This window comes from Typha latifolia, chromosome 10 (genome assembly GCF_019914945.1).
Source record: "Typha latifolia isolate L0001 chromosome 10, TyphaL0001v2, whole genome shotgun sequence".
In the NCBI taxonomy this organism is placed as follows: domain Eukaryota; kingdom Viridiplantae; phylum Streptophyta; class Magnoliopsida; order Poales; family Typhaceae; genus Typha; species Typha latifolia.
This window is the reverse complement of record NC_133095.1, coordinates 3,902,966-3,921,878: the sequence shown is the minus strand read 5'-3', so window position 1 is coordinate 3,921,878 and position 18,913 is coordinate 3,902,966. Positions and strand designations below refer to the sequence as shown.

Genomic DNA, 18,913 nt, shown 5'->3' with positions numbered 1-18,913 from the left:
TCCCGAGTCCAATTCATCTATACACGGATACACCGACTAACACCAGATGGACGGTTGGGATTTTCCGTTGTCCCCTGACCGAGCTGATCACCGTCCACACGACCCTCCCGTGTTCGGATTACTGGATTAGGCTTCGTCCCTCCCTCCTGTTCCCAAAACCCTAGCTATATAAACACTCAACAAGGGCGATCCTCCTTGTTTTCTCGAAGCCGCTCGTAGGAGAGAGGGAAACAAGTTTTGAGAGCTCTACAGCGGACACGATGAGGGCGAAGGTGAGATTTTTCTTTCGTTCTCTCCCGTTGTCTAGTTGTTCTGATCGAACTGTTCTCTCGTGCGATCTTTGAACCAAATATTCTTCGATCATCTTTTTGCCATATTTTGATACGAGATTCTCTCGTAAAAATAAATTAGCTTTGCAAAGTGCATTTTTCTTTGGAGATTAGTTGTTCTTTTGGTTATGTGATCGGATATTACACGATGACGAAATGTTAAAGTCTTCTTCCATGGATAGGTGGATGCTTATATGGTTTTGTATTGATCAATATTTACAGTACTGTAAACGTTAGTAAACACATGTTTGTGACTGTTCCATTAGAAATAATTTTAAAATAAATGTAATGCAACATTAAATGGCAAGAATGAAACAAAGTTTCTTATGGAAGAAAAAAACACAGGTATCAGTGTGGTTAGCTTATGTTTAGTTTACATGTAGAGTCTACATATAAGGCCACAAAGTTGTAATCTTGTGTGGCATATGTCATCAATAGACTGCTTGTGCAATGTCCCAAGTAAACATTGCTTATATTTTGTAAGCAATGCTTTATCTCCTACCAAAACCATACATTGAAGGCATGCATATGCGTGTATTTGATGTAATAGGAGCAAAAAGGAAAATCAGCATCCTACCATGGCTTATATTTTTGCTATTGACAAATTAGATGCCAATGCATCTGGATGCGTTTATGGAATATTTGAGGGGATCTATAGCAGCGGTCTTAGTAGGTAACTTGGCATTATGGGTTAGGCAGGTAGCAGTGAGAAAGAGGATATTGGAGTGTGTGAATCTTGTGAAGAGAAGCAAACCATGGCAGTGTGTTGGATGCATTGTACATGACGGGCCAACATAGACAGGTCTAGTTGTTGCAGCATTTGGGACATGATTATTGTTGAGAAGAATTGCTACCTTTTGGATTCGTTTTGATGGAGAGGTAAGAGTAAAGAAAAGAAAGAGAAGGGAAGGAAGAGAAAAGACTGTTCTATCTTTTTTTGGATGTAAAGAGAAGATTAGACTCAACCTTTTCTTCCTTGCTTTCCTCTTTCTTGAACTCCTGGGAGAAACTGAAAGAGCCTTATTCTCTCTTTGTAATTCATCCAAGACATTCTCTTCTATTCTTTCTATCCAAATAAGGTGATTTTTCTTGAGGATATTATCAAAATAAATGGATGAATAATAGTCCTCAGGCCTATAGTGATGCATGTATATCATGTAATAGTTGCGTATGAGCATGATTTTTGATTAATGTGAGGTCATATCAGTGTGCATATGCCTGATACAGTTGTTGGAAAAAAAATGAAAGATGGATTGCGACTACTTTCAAGTCGAGATAGTTGATAAATAGCTGTTTGGTAAGAATTGAAAATCAAGTGGTTTAGGTGCAGCTACAACAGTTTCATTATTTTGGGGTTGCTTATTTGGTAATGTTGGCGAGTCGAAAATGCAAAAAGTTTTTGAATTGCCAAGTCTAGTGATTATTCTTTTGAAGGGATGGTGTGAGAATTTTTGGGATTCTTTATGTTCATAAAGAATTGGAAAGAAGGTGGCATTCAAGCTTCTTTTGTGTGATTAGGTGTTCATACACCATCTTAGGTGCACGGACATCCATTCTCTTGAGTTTGGGGGTCCCTTAATTTCCTTTCTTCTTTGGGATAGTGATAAGAAAATAAATCTGAAGCTATACAAAGAGTTTCCTTTTTCTTCCACTTTCAACGGTTCCCAAGGAGAGGGCGCAACTTTGGATGATCTCCTATTGAATGAGACTTTGTAAATTGGACCTGCTATATGGATGTATTGTTAGAGGGCCTCACTTCTGAGTCTGTTAGGTTGCACCTTGCAAGTGGTCATGAGTTCAAGTCATATTTCAGCTTTGAGGGTAAAACTTATGTACATCTTTCTTCCCCAACCCAATGGTGGGAGCCTCATGACTAGGTATCTAGGAATGCCTTTCTATATAGATATATTGCTGTTTTGTATGTTTACTGATCATTATGTTGAAATATGAGTTCCATACCCTTATAGATTAGTATGAATCTCTTTGTGCTGATGGTCATTATCACATGTGAGCTTATCTCATGTTATGTATTAATATGCTTTCTCAGCAAAGTATTGTTTCAGTTTTACACCTTGCTTGTCTGTCTGTTTGCACATTATTCAGAATTTTTATCATGGCCTTATTTGCTTTGTTTAGTGGAAGAAGAAGCGGATGAGGAGGCTCAAGAGGAAGCGCAGAAAGATGAGGCAGAGATCCAAGTAGTGCAAGGGCAGTCTCTATGTCATCACCTTTATTCAATAGATCAGGTCGGGGGGATCTCAGATCCCTTTTCTAGGTGATGTTGGCGATGTGTTTATATGGAGGTTGAACCGAGTATTTTGTCCTTCAGTTGCTTAATGCCATCATTATGTGGCATTAAGCCGTCCATTTTGTTTACTTCTAAATTTCTTGTTCTTTTTATCCAACTTTTCTCAGTAAGACTCCTGTAGATCTTCACTTTAGTTTGTCTTGCAAGATAAATGTTAAGCAACATTTGTTAAGTTTTCAGTGCTTCTATGTTTGTGTAGTTTTATACAACATATTTTGATTAGATCTGGTTGAGATAAGTTTTATTAGATCTAGTGGAATATGAATAGTCTTATTCTAAAATAAGTTTTTCTATTTTAGTATAGTAATTAAATAATAATTTATCTTATTCATGTAGTAATTTGTTATTCTCTTTCATCTTATTCTATAAATTTTTTAATAATAATTCATAATTATTATATTATTTTTAGATTAGATATATTTAATTACACATGTTGAGATTCTCTCTTTCTTTTGTAAAATAGTAATGTTACATAATTATTTCACACGTTGTCATGCAGTCCACACTGTGGCTATATGCCCACATTGCCATGTGTTCTTAAGTTAGCGTTTGTACTTAATATAAATATGTGAAGTATTTTAGGTCCGTAATTATAATTAAAAATATTATAATTTTAGAAAAATATATATTATTATATATTTAGTTTAGAGTATGTTTATCGTTTGGTATAAAACTTCACAGCTTCTTAATACAATTGTACTATTTTTTTAATATTTTAATATTAATTTTATGTTACATCAAAAATGTAATTATTAGTTCATATATTAGTATTAAACTAAATAAAATAACATATATTTATAATTAAATAGGCCTTATTTATTCCACGCTTGATTACAGTTATTATCATTACGAAGCTTGCTCGTTTAGTTTGGAATTCTCTCCTGTTTTCAGAACAGGAACTATCTTTTTCTTTTTCGCACTCCATTATAATAAAATATCAATTTTTAAAAGTCTGATCTTGTTAATTAAAATAAGAGAACCTGTTAAAATTTTTAAAAATAAATAAGAGAACCTGACTATGGGAAGTTAGGATCTCCCTTTGCTTGCCTCTTATTAATGCCTATCCTCAAAAGACCATCATACCCTTCCAATTTATAGCAGTCAATTAGAAAAATATAAAGGATAAAGTTTATTTTGCATCTCTATACTTTCGATTACTTTATCCCAAGTTAAATTTGTCTAGATCTTTTTAATTTAAAATTTAATGCCAACTTGAATAAAAATCACTATCTTTTTAAAATTTTAACGCATATTATTTAACAGTTTAAATCATTTTGTCATTTATCTTAACGAACAAGTATCAAAGTTGCTGGATTTGACAGACTGAATGAAGATTGCACAATCCTGCCCAGACTTGTATTACTTTATATTGTTCTGTCAAATGATAGGAATATCTCTCTCGACAGCTACTTATTTAATGCCAACAAACTCTACATACTTTATCCATGTGTATGCAACCTTTTAGTATGACAAATTTATGCAGCCTCAAACATGCAGCAAAATTTATTGGACAATCTTGAACGTCCCAATTGGTCAAACATTGTAAGCAAAATAATAGCTTATACATTCTTTTTTTATCATTTAAGAGCCCGAAGGTTAAATATAAACTAGGCATAGAGCTAACTCTTTTTATATATAAATACGCTTAGGCTCTATCAAGCTTTAGCTTATATACTAAGTCATCTTGTCTAGGCTTTAAATTATGTGCATTGTCGAATTATTGCTCTGAATTAAACGTCGTCGAGCCACCAAATATTCAAATCACCACCAAATAATTTTATTATGATTTGCGTTGATCCCATGACCTCCTTAGTCATAGAGAATGATACTTACCAACTCTACAAGAGTTGATTGGTATAGATCATCTATAGTAAAATGTGAGCATGGATTTTATACTTGGCTTGCTACGTACATTCCTTAAATATGGACTTTGTTTTTCTAGTTGTAAGCTATTTTTCTAAAATGTCTCATTTTATTCCTTGCATTAAATTTCTAATGCCTGAAATATTACCAAGCCATATTTCAATTATTTAATCAAACTATATGGCTTGCCAAAACAATTGTATCATATTGGCATATCCGATGATAGAAGACTATCACACATGGTGGGCACAAAATTAAAGTTCTTGAGAACTTACCACCTCTCAATTGATGATCAGATAGAGGTTGTCAATTATAGTCTTAAAAATCTTTTATAATATTTAGTAGGTGACCGTAATAGAAAATGAGATTCCATCTCTCTTAATGCTCAGTTTACATATAATAATTCTATAAATATGTCTATAGGCATGAGTTCTCTTGAGGTTATTTATGAATCTAAAACTCGTAAATGTTTAGACCTTCTTCTTATGTCACCGCATGCTAGGGTCTCTGAGTCAATAGAAACATTTGCTCGTGATGAGTAATAACATATTGGAGCACTATTAGGTTTCACTCAACATTACTCGACTGAGTCAAGTTTCTCTTACCTCGTAAGAGTTGATGCATACACCAGTCCCAAATCATCGATCAAACACATGTATAGTTGTTTGCACAGGAGGGTAACCTATTCAACGACACTTTAGCTAGATGACATATTATGTGAGAGAAAGAGAGAAAGGGCTAGAGAGTTTTTATGTTCTATCTGCTGAGCACTTTGGTCTTTTCTTGCAGAGATATTTAAGTTTATTTTCTTTTTCAGTTTTGTCTTGTATAAAGATTTGTAAGACTTTGTAAAAGATTAGTGAATAATTTCTCGCCTAGCTCCATTTATTTCCTACTTTCTATTATTTACTGTAGTGCAGTGTTGAAGGGGCTATCTAGTTTGTTTTATCTGTACAAAGCATAAGATGTACAATTCCTATATCTGAAGAGATTGTTTCTAAGATTTGAACCTAAAACATCTTCGATGCAAGAGGTAAGTCTTACCGTCGTAGAATCATCAAATTATGAAAGTAATGGAAGTGAAGACAACCGAAAAGGCTAAAATTTTCTTGCTGATATCAATGACCAAAAAGTCATTGCAAAAATACAAAGGAAATGACTCAGACGTTGCAAGTATACATCAGAACCCTGATAGTGTTATGGAAGACACCCTTGTTCATGGTCTTGAAGGAACATATCATCCATTTCACTTCAATATAAGTGAGTGATGTTATGACTAGTATGAAACAATTGAAGAATTCTTATCCACGATTAATACTCCATCCTTTGAAGCGATTATCGCGCTGCATCTGCAGGTTAGCAAGAAGCATAATTATTTGAACTTGTTCAGCAGGTTAGCAAGAAAAATTATCCATCCAAGTAAAACTTTAGAAGGCTTTGCTTACATAATACAATGTGTTACATGGCATATTCTTCCTAGAAATCAAATTCATCGGTAACTTGGATAATTAATAAGATTGTACCTTTTCTTTGTAACAATCAGTTCTCATATTAAAAGAAAAAATATATAACTCCCTGCATTTGTGGGTTTCATTATATAATTACAATGCATGAATTTTATTAAAAATGCAGGCCTACTTTGTGCAAGTATAGAAAAATAATTTTCGTTATAAGATTCTTATACTGAATTCAGAAAAGATGAACTAAAATGTTGCTTCAAGTCTGAAGGTGACTCTGTGATAGCTTACTGCATGAGGCTGCTCAAAGTGAAGAAAACTTACGGAATGCTGAATACTATTCCATGGTTGACAACACCATCAATCTTATCCAGGCTTTCTGCTACTTGTCCTGTTTAAATTAACATGTCAAGATTCTTGGTTACTATGTTAGGAACGAAATAGAGATAATATAGACACATAATGATGGTAGATTGTTATCAGGAGCCTAATCATTTTGCATGCACTTCAAAAGGTCAATTCAAAGAAGATAACAATTAGAACGTGAAAAACAAGCATTATCTATGACCTCGCTAAACAATAACTATTGTACTACATAAACTTGTTCACAATAAAATGAAAACCATCTAATCTTTGATAGTACATTATTTAACTTAGCATACTATCCATTGAATTGCATACTCCAGAAGTCTATACACTGTAAGATTGTTTCATTTTATATCCAGTGTCCTCTTTACTTTTATACTCCATCAAATTCCTTCCAGACATTGAAAAACTTCACAAGTTTTTGGAACTCTTATTTGTCTACCTGCCATCAAAATAATAAAATTTGCAATTGCAAATCTAGTTTAATCAGACTGTGTTAACATGGATTCTTGAGTATCATTCAAAAGGAAAAATTCTTGTCTCACTTCTATGAATATTTTCTGTACCTAAATCAAGTATGGGAGATGTGAAAATGACATCAAGAATATGGTGCCCTTCTTTAGTAACCAACGGGAAATCGCCTCCTAATGGGCCTGCATGACCAGTAGTTGGTCTTCTCCATACCTTCATTATAATGAAATCAAAATAAATATTATAAGTAAAACATAGTTTGCACAAAGAAACATCTATTTATTCTCAATGTAGAAGGGTCCCAGAAATGTAGAAGGATGAACATACCGACATTTGACAAAATTAATCAAGTCATATTTCTAAGCAGAGATGTGTGCTAAACTGTACTGCAATGCTATGCTAATCATTCAAGAACCAACCTCTGCATCTCCTAGGAACAAGTCATCAATTTCTTCAGCAGTTTCCATCCAGTTACTCTGAAAAGAATGCCCTTTTATTGGTTATGACACGACACTCACATTTTCTGCATTCCACAAATAAATAGGCGGTAACGTACACTATTAACTAACACTGGAATGGATCCATCAAGATCTCTGGTGTATTGCTCCTCAGAAACAATGAAGGCAAGTTTACCAGCCACTTTTGCAATGGACTGCAAATAAACAAAATGGAAAGTAGTTGCAAATACTCTTATGTTGAACAGATTGAAATTTTTGGAAAATAGAGTGCAGAAGAAAACTATCCCTATTTGAGTTCCAACATTGCCGGTCAACTAACTGATATTGTAGTAAATGTTTGTCGCTGTTGATCATTAGTCCACAAATGAGACCTGTGTTCCTCTTTAAATGAATTCAGCAAGACAATTTACCTTCTCTTCAATGAAGGATTCTCCGCCCTCCAATTTTCTTCGACCAATGATGGCATTTAATGTTCCCTCTTCAATTATATCAGCATCATCAAATGCAAAATCAATCTACAAGTGAGCTACAAAAGTATCAGCTTTGTCCTGCCTATCTCTGCTAGGCAAAATCTTAATATCTCATGCAGTCCATTGCTATTGAAAACAAGAATCTAATGGCTGATGAAATCATCTAAATATGTCATAGTGATAAAAATAGATAACATATTAGAAGGGAGGATACATGCTCACTTGAAGATCTTCTTGGTATTGATTTAGCGGAACTCCGGCTTTTGCTGCCTCGCTTGCACTAAAAATTGAACTGCAATTTAAGTTCAAAAATTATCTTCTCCATATAAAAGAATATCAGCATAACATCAGATGACATAAGATAAATTTATGAGTTAATCTTTCCAATGATATAGAACGAACCACCTATCTAAGTAGAAAAGGTGCTTCATGTGCTTTTCCATAGAAATCTCGATTCCAAGTCAATGTCAAAACTACAAACCAAACAGGATATCATTTAGAAGTAGAGGAAGAAGCACTAACGAGGGTATTCCCACAATGTCCTTCAAAGCCCCTTCTTTGAGACGCCTGCCCAAGTACTGAATCGCCAATCCCGACGCACGTCCGGCGCCTAATCCAACCACCATGCCATTCTGCACATACTTATCCACCTGCAATAGTAGTAGTACTATTAATTGAGACATACGAAAGTGTCCACTAGAACAAGTAATTGTACAACCAAGAACTTAGCGTTGAGAGGAGTGGTGTTTTCAGTTACCGTTTGCCTTGCGGCCTCGAAGAGAAGGTCGGAGGTGGAGTGGGCGGTGGTCGCCATACACGACGCCGACTTATTGAACGGCGATGGAATATTCCGGCGGATGGATGGAATATTCTGCGGTGCGGAGAAGTAGGCGGTTGCGATTGCGCGGGCTATCATCGCGTTCCCCCGGTCGTTTCTTCTCGGGATTGCAGGCCGTTGGCTTCTTAGTGGATAAGGGCAGACTGGTCTTTTGACTTATTGTGAGGGGTAAGAATGTCTCAGCAGTAGCTTCAAAGGACATGGTGTTCTTTTACTCAACTTTTTTATTTTATTTTATTTTATTTTATTTTGCTCAGGGGTATTATTGGTTCCGTCTTCGACCTTTTTTTTTATGTAGCTTTTCCTTTCAAGACTGGAGGTAATTTTTCATTAAAACTGTCAAAAATAATTTTTTTGACTATTTAATCTTTTGTATAGTCTGCTTTGATTTACCTCTGTATAATATATTTTTTTAATTTTGAGAAATAAGATATCATATAGCTTCTCGGTTGGAATATAGCATGAATTCATGTGAAAGCAAATAATAACACGAATAACATAAAGTTTGAATAACCGCATAAAACTCTTTGTAAATGGATAACATGACGGCATTCTTGATCAAAGATGTCACTACTCCAATCTCAGAGACATCACATTTCACCTCGAATGTCTTAGAAAAGTCAAGAAGGTGAGGCTTTCATCATTTTTTTTCTTAATTTCCTCAAATGCTCTAGTTGCAGTCTGTATCTATTGGAAGTCACCTTTTTTAAGGCAGTCAGTCTGTAATAGGAGATATAATTGTGTTGAACCCATAAATAAAACGTTGATAAAAACTACAAAGAGAATGAAACACCTCATAGATATTGTGCAGTTCAGCCAATCCATAATCGCCTTCATCTTCATCTTTTGGGGATCAAACAGACTCCTTCAGGTGAGACCACAAATCCTAAAAATATGACTCAATTAATGAGAAAAGAACACTTCTCATCGTCGCCTTAGAATTTACAATACAAAGAGTGAGGCAAACATGTCGCAGATGATCCAACACTAAGAATTTACACATGAACAGTTGAAGTACATATCTCTTGACTTAAACAAATGTGTTGGGAGCATTGAAAAGCCCAAGAGACGTCACCAATCATTCTGTTCTCCATTTAATATTAGAGAAAACTAACTTCAGCCATCATATCTAGCATGTTAATAAGTCACGTTGTTCCATGGATAGCTTGACTACTAACAAATATGCAAACCATCCTTCTAAGTAGTGAGCAAAGTAGGAACAACACAAGGCCTCAAGCTTTCACAAATAAATTGTTATTTTAATAACTCATGTATCTAATCAAATAGAACATGAGATATGCATTTACCCATCCACCTTGATAAAGAGTTTATTTGTATAATATTAACAATTAACAAAGTGGCTACATCAGAAGAAATGGCAATTCTTTTTTCCTTTTCCGCATATATAACTTTACGATAAGCTCCCCTGACCAACCAAAAGACAAAATAACTACTTTGGTACCATCCACCTCCTTCCAAACAAGAGAAAGGAGGGTTGCAGTAAACAGAGCATAACCTGTACGGCTTTCCTACGCCTCTTTCAGTACGAAATTGCAATACAAAACAGTAAAAATAAGCGCCCCGGAAGAAACTTCAGATCAGAACAGCCAGAGTTCCCATAGAATATATAAATGCATGGGCTATATATGTCCATAATAGCAGAGGATAAAAATAACCCAACGAAAATGGGACAAAGGAATGTATGAGATTTCACCTGAAACCTACACATGGCCACAGTCCCGTGGTTTCCTATGTACCTGCAGCATGTTTCAGTTTACTGAGAAGCATGCATGTCTGAATATAAGAAATGACGTAGAAAAAAAAACTCAGATACATCATGCTGCAATTGAGCAGTTAAGTTTCTCTTCAGATGCATCAACCAGGAACTGATTCAGAAGTTATAGGTCCGTTACTACCACCATGAGTACTGAAACTATCTATGGGCATAGATCTCTGCGCAAAATCTAGCAACATTTTACGTTGATGCTCATTTGTATGAGGAAGGCTCGCACGTAGCAGCTCAACAGGCATCTCCCTACTTACTGCTCTAGTTGCCTCAGTTCCAATGACTGTAGCGTTTGGTGCCTGCATGAGCAACATTTGCAGTATACTGTCATATTTACTCAAACAGTACTTTGTTAGAAGCCCAAAGAATGCATCAAATGACGCCTGCCATAAGGCTCGGTTTGACACAGTATAATTGCTTGCAGCATGGGGAGCTGTCAGAAGGTCTGTTGCTCTGTCAAGAACAGATTTTAAAATTACAGAAGCTCCATCACCAGCAGAACAACCAAGTGGACGAAGAGGTGGCTGTTCAGATGAGCAGACTACAGCAGCAACACAAGCACTGAGGGCATTTAGTTCCATACTATGTACACATGAAGAAACAGTCTTTGCAAGGTTGGTTGTCGTTTCTGCTGCACTAGAATCTGAAGGCAAACCACCAAATAAAAACCTCAGATGCCGAAAAACAGCCATGCAGACTATCCGAGTGAGCTCACTTCCAGGGATGAGAAGTTGAAGGTAGCGTGACAGAAGCTTCCGGCCCTTAGTAAGAGAGACTAGGCGAAGGAAAACAAGGTCATCCTTTGGGGCAAGTCCAACTGAATGATCAGGTTTACCTGGGCCAAGAGGGTCAACAAGTTGAAGTGATGCTGCAAGCCCTTCCACGAGGACCTGTCGCCTCCGCTTCAGTTGGAAGCCACCATCTTGTGGCTGGCTAAGCACTAATAACCGATCGATATCATCTACGTCAAGAAGAAGGCAGAGACCATCTTCAACAGTGATTCTGGCTGCCAGCATTGGCTCTTGCTCCAGGGGCTTCACAGAAGATTTCTGTTCGTGGATGTTGTCACCCGTTGCCAAAGGCTGGTCAACTTCAAGGAGAGGACGAGGCCTGCGTATGGATGAGAAAGGAACCCTTCCAAGTGCATCAACTTGAAGATACGCATGCGGTTCATTGTTAGCACGCGATCTGGAAGGCAAATCCTTTATGGATGCTGGGCAGAAATGGTGCTTCAGCCTGGAACCAGAAGACTTTTTTGCAAGACAAGCTTGATGGTAGTAGTCATCTATGTAAGGATCATTACTGTGAGTAGCAGCATGTTGCATTCTTAAAATACTTTCTATCTCTTCAGCTGACATGTACTTGGATCTGAACTGTGGCCAGCTATTATCATTCTTCTGGCTACTTGTATCAGAAGATCGTTGAGGAAAACGTGTATTTTGTTTTCCTCTTTGTGATGGCTTTGATCTTTGGTCTCTCAATTCAGACATATCAAGAACTGCATCAAACTTGCTCATTATCTGTGGACGGTGGTTGAAGAGGTGAGATTGCAAGTATTGGTAGTGAGGAAGAGCTGGCTGGACATATTGTAACCTCTGCAGTTGCTGCTGAGACAATGACAGTGGTGTCATCAAACCATTTTGATGAGGTAATTGTTGTTGTAACAAGTTCGGTAATAGATCAGGATGCTCCCCAGTGAACAGACCAGTTTGGTTTGACCAGTGATTTTGAGGTTGGCTATTAATTGAGTGACCTGGAGGTGGAAAAGACATGTTTCCTCCATAATGCAATCCATGAGGTAGTCCAACAAAATGATTCTGAGATCCAGAAAAAGATGAATTTGGGGCAGGCATCTGGAGACCACCAGAGAGATATGGAATGCTTGCATGGCGTGTAAGGTTTTGTGAAGAATTAGATCGCCCACCTGGCGGAGGATAAGACGTGAATGGTGAGTTCGGTGTGGGAGTTGCTTCACTTAAGTGATGCGGTTGTGGTGTAGGATATGAAGATGTTCTGTACAGTGGTTGGGATTCTGCAAGCCGAGCTGCAGAAGGATGTGGTTGTGACCACCATCGTTTACTTTCCTGAGTGTTTTCTGCATGTTGATCTATCCAATTTGGAAGATCTGCCTCCTGAGTCCAGTCCGCAGTTGAAGAACCTGGAGAGAAAATGTTACATTGTTGAAGCACTAAAGATGCTCCAGTGCATGCGGCTCTGGAGTTTGAGAAGTAATTGGACACGAAGCATAGATTGGGCTAAAGTGAAAGATTATCTCCCCTAAGTTCATTCAAACACAACATGAATCTTGTACGATGATGCCTGATGATATCTAAAAACTTGACAAAAAGAACTTTGAGTTTGAGATATATGCAACTACTTTTTCACCAACCAAGTTTCAGAGTACAAAGAGTTGACAACCAACTCTCTGATAACCCAAAATTCAAGATTGTTCACATCCCAAGAATTAATGAGGAACACAAGGTCTTCCCTGTATTGCAGTCATCCTCAGCACTGAGACATGATTTTTGAATGTATCACAAACACTGAAAATTGAAAACGATTAAAGATGTGGCCTTAAAGGTGCAAACTCCCACCCTAAGAAGTAGAATATAAATTCCGAATTAGCCCGCCATGCATAAAGTAAAGAAACTCCTAAAAAGTGCCCACCCTAAGAAGTAAGAATATAAATTCCGAATTAGCTCACAAAGCATAGCCAAAAGAGAACAAGAAAACTGTCTATCCAGATTAGAGAAGTGTCATTAAATGCACAAACTCCCAAAAAGAGAATACATTATCTAATCTGACTTGCAATCCCCCATATGTTGAATATTTGAAGAGAAGAAGAACCACCAGGTAAAGAAATAAGAACCTGACATATATCTGAGTCGTATCAAATATATTTAGAAAATACAATGATGTAAATGTGGTCCCACGCATAATTAAGTCCCTAGTTTCCAATGACCAGATTAAAGAATACCCAGCATGCACCAATCTGAGCACGCCTGTTTTCTAAAAGATAAATAGGACTCTATGATTTGTCACTTGTCAGTATGTGCATGTGAAGAGAGGTGTTAAGAAGCTAACAGAATTACATCATGATACAAACATATCCCTTTCCGAGGCATGAATTCTCCTGGTGGTACTAAAAAGTGAAACTAGAGAACTCAACATGCATCCCATTTTTCAATCCATGTAGCTTCCCTTCCATTGTTCCACTAAAAATAAGACAGTCACAAAAGTACATAAACCTATACCATTTTTCTCCTTCAGTCCTCCCCATTGGAAACCATTGTTCCACCCAGAAAAGGCCATCTCAGCCTTCATGTCTATAGTAACCATTTCAGAAGCAAGTGCTACAGCTGCCTTGGTAGGAGAGGGGGCAATAGATGTTCTTTTAAGTTTTTATATACCAAAACCTCAGTTAAGTCAAATTTCCCTTGGAAATCATGCTTCTCGTTTTACAACTTTTATATGTATTTGTAATGCAATTAATTTCATGATTGTTAGTGAATTTGATGAAATACAATGTCTTTAGCTCTTTACCTTTTGAACACATTCTCTGCAATATGCAAAAGATAGAGCAATTACTTAGTTCACATTTCTCATGTGCTATTCCAGAATAGAATCACTTCTTTATCAACTTGTAAAAGTTGGACGCACTAGTGCTGATGCTAAAAGACAAACTGAGAAAACTTAGCAACTGGCAGCATGAGAAAAGAATTAATCACAATACCAGAAGACATGCTTTGAATGTTCTACTGTTAATTTAAGCTTCAAGCATGCTAAAATTTAAGGAGTTAAGAGATGCAGAATTGTCACTCACTTTCTCTAGAAAAAGATCCTCTATCACCAATAATTCCAGCATTTCTTGTTCCATTAATAGCTCTGTTCAACTGAAAAAAAAAGAGGCATTACTGTGGAATTCTGAAATAGCAAACAAAACTAACAAGACGAGCATAACATGATGGAGTCAAATACATCACCAGTTGCCTAAATCTAAGCAAAAACATCACCAGTTGCCTAAATCTAAGCAAGTGCACTAAAAGGATCCCACGTTCCCAAGCAACAATCTCCACTAACCTCTGAAAATAAATAAGACATGAAAGAAGCCTATACAATATTGCAGGATTGATACAAATTGGAGGTAAGAATATAAATAACAAAAAACTTCCTATAATTAGTAATTATGTCATTACAACCATTCTGAGAGGCTAAAATGTTATGTTTGATGCATTACGGATTTGAGGAAGTAATGAACAATATAATAATTCTACCAGAAGTTGTACTAGTATGCCTTAGAAGTTAGAACAATGAAATGAACTTGCTTTCAGCTCACAATGGAAAAATTCTCAGCGAAGGATATGAAATGAAAAGAAATCCAAGCAGAAGTTATGTTATAGGTGGACAAGAGTGAAGGGACCAACATAGCTACTGAAATTTTAAAATACTTTCCCAAAAAGTTGACAAATATCTATCAACTAGATGATGATAAATTTGTGACTAACCAGCCGATCCCAAACCGAAATCAGTCTCCAGACTAGTTTTGGGTCCGGATCGGGATCGGTTATGGCCGATCTCGATCCAACTCAAGATTGGCCAATTTTGAGATCCATGGTTTTACAAATTGTCTATTCTTAAAGATGTATATGATAAGGTCCTTATCAAAACTAACACATAAGTAAATATAACAAAAATAGAAGTGCTACCCATTATGTGAGAAAAAAAAAACTCCTAGGGAGGTTGACACCAAACTGGCAGAAAAGATTTATATAACGAAATGGTTATATAACCTAGTCCACGTGAAGGCTTCACTGCCCATGGTATATTAGATTATACCATTGGGTAAGTTGCACAAATAGTTGAAAGCCTAGCAAAGAAAAACACCAAATAGAAAAATAATTCCGAGAGTGGGATTATTTTCCAAGCACAACATAGTGATAATTGCATAATTGAGAGGAAAATGTTTGGAAAGCACCTGATAGATCAAGATTACCATTTTGGAAGGCCAAAAATCCGCGTTAAAGTTAGAACAGAAACTATTACAAAGTCGGTCATTTTGAACATCAGACCAAACTTAAATGTATCATCATAGGAGAAGATGGGTACAAGGCAGTTATTGGTAGTCGTTACTGAGACAACCAAAAGACAGCAGAAAACCAATTCAAACAAATTGGTTCAGAACATTTCTGCAGATTTGTTCTCTTTTTTCCCAAAAGAATTTATCTTAAAAATTAGAATGATGAATATACCACAAGTAGCCATAACATATGCAAAAAAATAGCCAAACAATTGTACCAGCAAGAAATTTTCTAACAGAAACCAACCTTTGCAAATGTAGTTGTAAGATCATCAATATCAGATTGCGAGCCTAAAGCGTCAACCTGCAAATGGAACATGATAATCTGCTTAAGAAATTAGCCAGCCTCTCAAACAATAAGAGTCATAAGACGTATTTCAGTCCATTTGTACAAAATCCAGCAGAGGAAAAGACTAGCTTTTATAACATGCTGCAACTAGGAGAATGCTATGGCATAAAAACAAGAAAAACTGAAAGATAGCCTAGAATACCAGCAAAGGCAAATTAGAGGCAATTAAGTAAGTTACAATGCTTATCTATTTCAAGCACCTCATTCAAATTCTTCGACCATGTGACATTAGAAAGTCTACTTATTAGAAAGCTTAATGATAAAAAGATAAGTAAAATAAAGTTATCTATAAGAATATATGTTTCTTTTTCCATTTCCTCCAAGGTTTTTGAAACATTAATGCTCTGGAAATCCAGAGTATAAAAAGAAAGTTAGTATGCGAGTCTCCAACTGAGAGTATGAAGAGTGAAACTAACCAGTTTAGTTTGCCAAAACTTTTAATTGCATGAGTAAAAATATCGCGGGAGTAAATACATGAAATCAAAATTATAAAGATGAAAAGAATAAGTAATACACAAAACATGTAATGTATGCTATTTCATAGTACACACCAACAATAGACCTCAAAATACAAAGGATTAGGGAGAGTAACTAGTAGGGCATTGGATGCAAACATTTATCAGCAATGTAATTAAGGGCATGATTGGTTTGCAGCGGGGTACATTTCTATATGTATAAACGATATGACCTCTTCTCTATCGCAAACAGGAGAAAAGCGGTATTCTTTGTCCTCAGGTCCACCAAATCCAACATCGGCATCATCATCTAATCCCCCCAATTCAATTTCCTCCATGACCTCCTTACCGAAGAATGCATATTGTGAAGCATCAAAGCAGGTGTTATCTGCACAGAAGCAGGATAAAGTAACAAATTTACATCATCAGAAAAATGATATCAAGCACAAACAAACATCAACTGCCCCTAGATCAGCACAAGAACTACCTGCACTCTTTTATCAATATTTATATAAGAAAAGAGGAAGAGGTAAAGCACACCAAGTTCATTTAAGAGTTAAATGCACAAATAGACACTAAAAAGGTTATAGTTATACAGAATATTAAATTATGGCCCAGAATTATACATGATATTAAACTAATGGCCCACCCTTACGCTAAAGAGACTGAAATTAGAAACCCAAATGGACGATGGCGGACCAAAAAAAGGAACCAGACTCATTTAACACCAAAAACTGCATTAAGAGCGACGAAATAATCAAAATTGAAAAAAAAAAAAAAAACACAAAAACAAAGAGACTATGATTAAGATGGATCAGACAATAACCAGACTAGAGACCAACAAAACAAAAAATAAGAACAAAACCTAGATTTCTCTAATCCAAATGCTGCACCAAAGAAAACAATTACTGGAAAACAATCAAGTGAATATTCCTTTCAGATGAGACATGATACTTAATCTTGGACGACGACAGCAACAACAACAACAACAAAAGCCACTATAGGAACGACAGTATATATATTATCCACGATTCCCATCGATCTCAAGCTTAACCGCACTACTTCAACTCTAATTTCATAAAAGAAAGGCACGAAAATCAAATCGCAACATAGGAATCGAGCTACCACTCGTACAAAACGAAGAATTAAAGATCTCACCTGCATCGGGGTCTCCCAATCCTCTAAGATCGTTAAAAAGGTCAGGGTTTCCTGAAACCCCGCCCTCCGTTTCCAGCCCCGCCATCTAACCTCGGGTGCTCAAACCCTCGCCCAATTGAAACCCTTGGAGAGCGGACGCCTGGGGACGACGTGCATCTAGTGATTGCGATCCGGGTCTAGTGCTAGGGTTTTCCCGAGCTGAGATCTGACAGCAGAGACGTGGGGAGCGCGCGCAACAGCGAGAAAGAGCTCGGTTTTGGGGCTTGGCGTATATAAATTAGGAACCGAGATCGAGAAGAACGAAGCAAAGTAAAGAGAAGTAGAGAGATGTTATAGCTCACACAACAACACGGAAGAGACAGAGAGGTTTGTGAGAGAGTATGAGTTTGGCTTCTCTCTCTCTCTCTCCTCTCCTCTCCTCTCCTCTCCCTGTTCCTTTTTTTCTTTTTAGTAGCATAAAAGGGTAGGGAAGATGGTGTGTGATTGTTAGAGATTTTTTTTTGTTTTCTTTTTAGGAGATTTTTATCGATCCGGTCGTCCTCGCAGCTCTATTTGATTCTTTATCAAGGTAAGCAACACCTTAAATTCAAGGGCAATTGCATATAACACCCTGCTTTTTAATTAATTATTATTTACACCTTACATTTTACAAAGATTCTTTAGTTAGACTTAACTGAAGCTCCAGGTTAAGTTAATTCTACTAAAAAAAATTACCAAGTTATACTAAGAATATTTTAGTTACTTTTAAAAATATAAATATTTTAATTATTTTAGAAATATAATATCTCTGTTAAATAGAATATTCTTACTGTGTTAATTTAAATTTAAATTATGGTGTTCAGATATAGCACAGTGTAATATACAAATTTCTTAAAATTTAATAAAAATATGATCTATTTTATCAGCTTAGCATCTATGTTATAAAAATATCAACAAAAATGCTGAATTAACTAATACTTTATTTAGAAGATGAATAGCTGAGCGTAGATAATGACTTAGTATAATTAAACTTAAGTATCAGATAAAACTTTGTTATAATTTAGCACATAAAAAAAATGTTGAACTTATGGACGGTTTATCTACTATCTCAGTCTCTTTCTCTCCTCAATAAAAACGTGAGATGCTAGAAATAATAAATCTTTATTATTATTCTTTTTATCATTTAAGAGCCTGAAAGGTAAATATGAGCTCGACAAAAGATTAATATTCCTTAAATACAGAGGCACTTAGGCTCCACCAAATTTTTAGCTGTCTAGTTTAGGTTTTAAATTATATGTATTGCTGAATAATTACTCTGAAGTTAACTGTACTACCGAGCCATCAACCGAATAGAGCCAAGCTACAAAAACACTAAACAATTTCTCCATAATATTAATAAATTTTTAATTTTTGCCGGCTACTAAAATTTTTTTAAAAAAATTTATTCATAAGAAGGTTAGGTGGCAAAGATAATAGAATTAGCCAGAATTTACAAAGTTATTTACGACCCAATCGATTGCATTATTACTCTATCGGTTGGTAAGATGAT

The 18,913-nt window shown here is 36.1% G+C and overlaps 2 protein-coding genes and 1 long non-coding RNA gene across 4 annotated transcripts; 1 reads left to right on the top strand and 2 right to left on the bottom strand.

The window, feature by feature from the left end:
• The first annotated feature begins 131 nt into the window (after nt 1–131).
• LOC140797087 (uncharacterized) lies at nt 132–2,809 on the top strand. Its single transcript, XR_012110580.1, has 2 exons — nt 132–272; nt 2,466–2,809. It is a non-coding gene; the product is annotated as an uncharacterized lncRNA (long non-coding RNA).
• A 2,771-nt stretch (nt 2,810–5,580) lies between these two features.
• On the bottom strand, nt 5,581–8,756 carry LOC140796347 (probable ribose-5-phosphate isomerase 4, chloroplastic). 2 transcript variants are annotated; one of them, XM_073149343.1, is made up of 9 exons: nt 8,480–8,738; nt 8,245–8,372; nt 7,945–8,014; nt 7,663–7,767; nt 7,351–7,446; nt 7,214–7,270; nt 6,890–7,007; nt 6,282–6,348; nt 5,581–5,849 (listed from the first exon to the last, which is right to left on the bottom strand). In XM_073149343.1, exons 1-9 carry the CDS (start codon nt 8,636–8,638, stop codon nt 5,777–5,779), a joined length of 873 nt encoding a protein of 290 aa, XP_073005444.1. In that variant the 5' UTR covers nt 8,639–8,738; the 3' UTR covers nt 5,581–5,776. The 2 variants fall into 2 exon arrangements, with proteins under 2 accessions (XP_073005444.1, XP_073005445.1); XM_073149344.1 differs by lacking the exons at nt 5,581–5,849; nt 6,282–6,348 and adding an exon at nt 6,567–6,765 and having other exon boundaries at nt 8,480–8,756.
• Nucleotides 8,757–10,152: 1,396 nt separating this feature from the next.
• LOC140796346 (protein PAT1 homolog 1-like) lies at nt 10,153–17,939 on the bottom strand. The gene is made up of 5 exons (XM_073149342.1): nt 17,386–17,939; nt 16,461–16,615; nt 15,671–15,727; nt 14,170–14,239; nt 10,153–12,504 (listed from the first exon to the last, which is right to left on the bottom strand). Exons 1-5 carry the CDS (start codon nt 17,468–17,470, stop codon nt 10,436–10,438), a joined length of 2,436 nt encoding a protein of 811 aa, XP_073005443.1. The 5' UTR covers nt 17,471–17,939; the 3' UTR covers nt 10,153–10,435.
• Between the last annotated feature and the right edge of the window lie 974 nt (nt 17,940–18,913).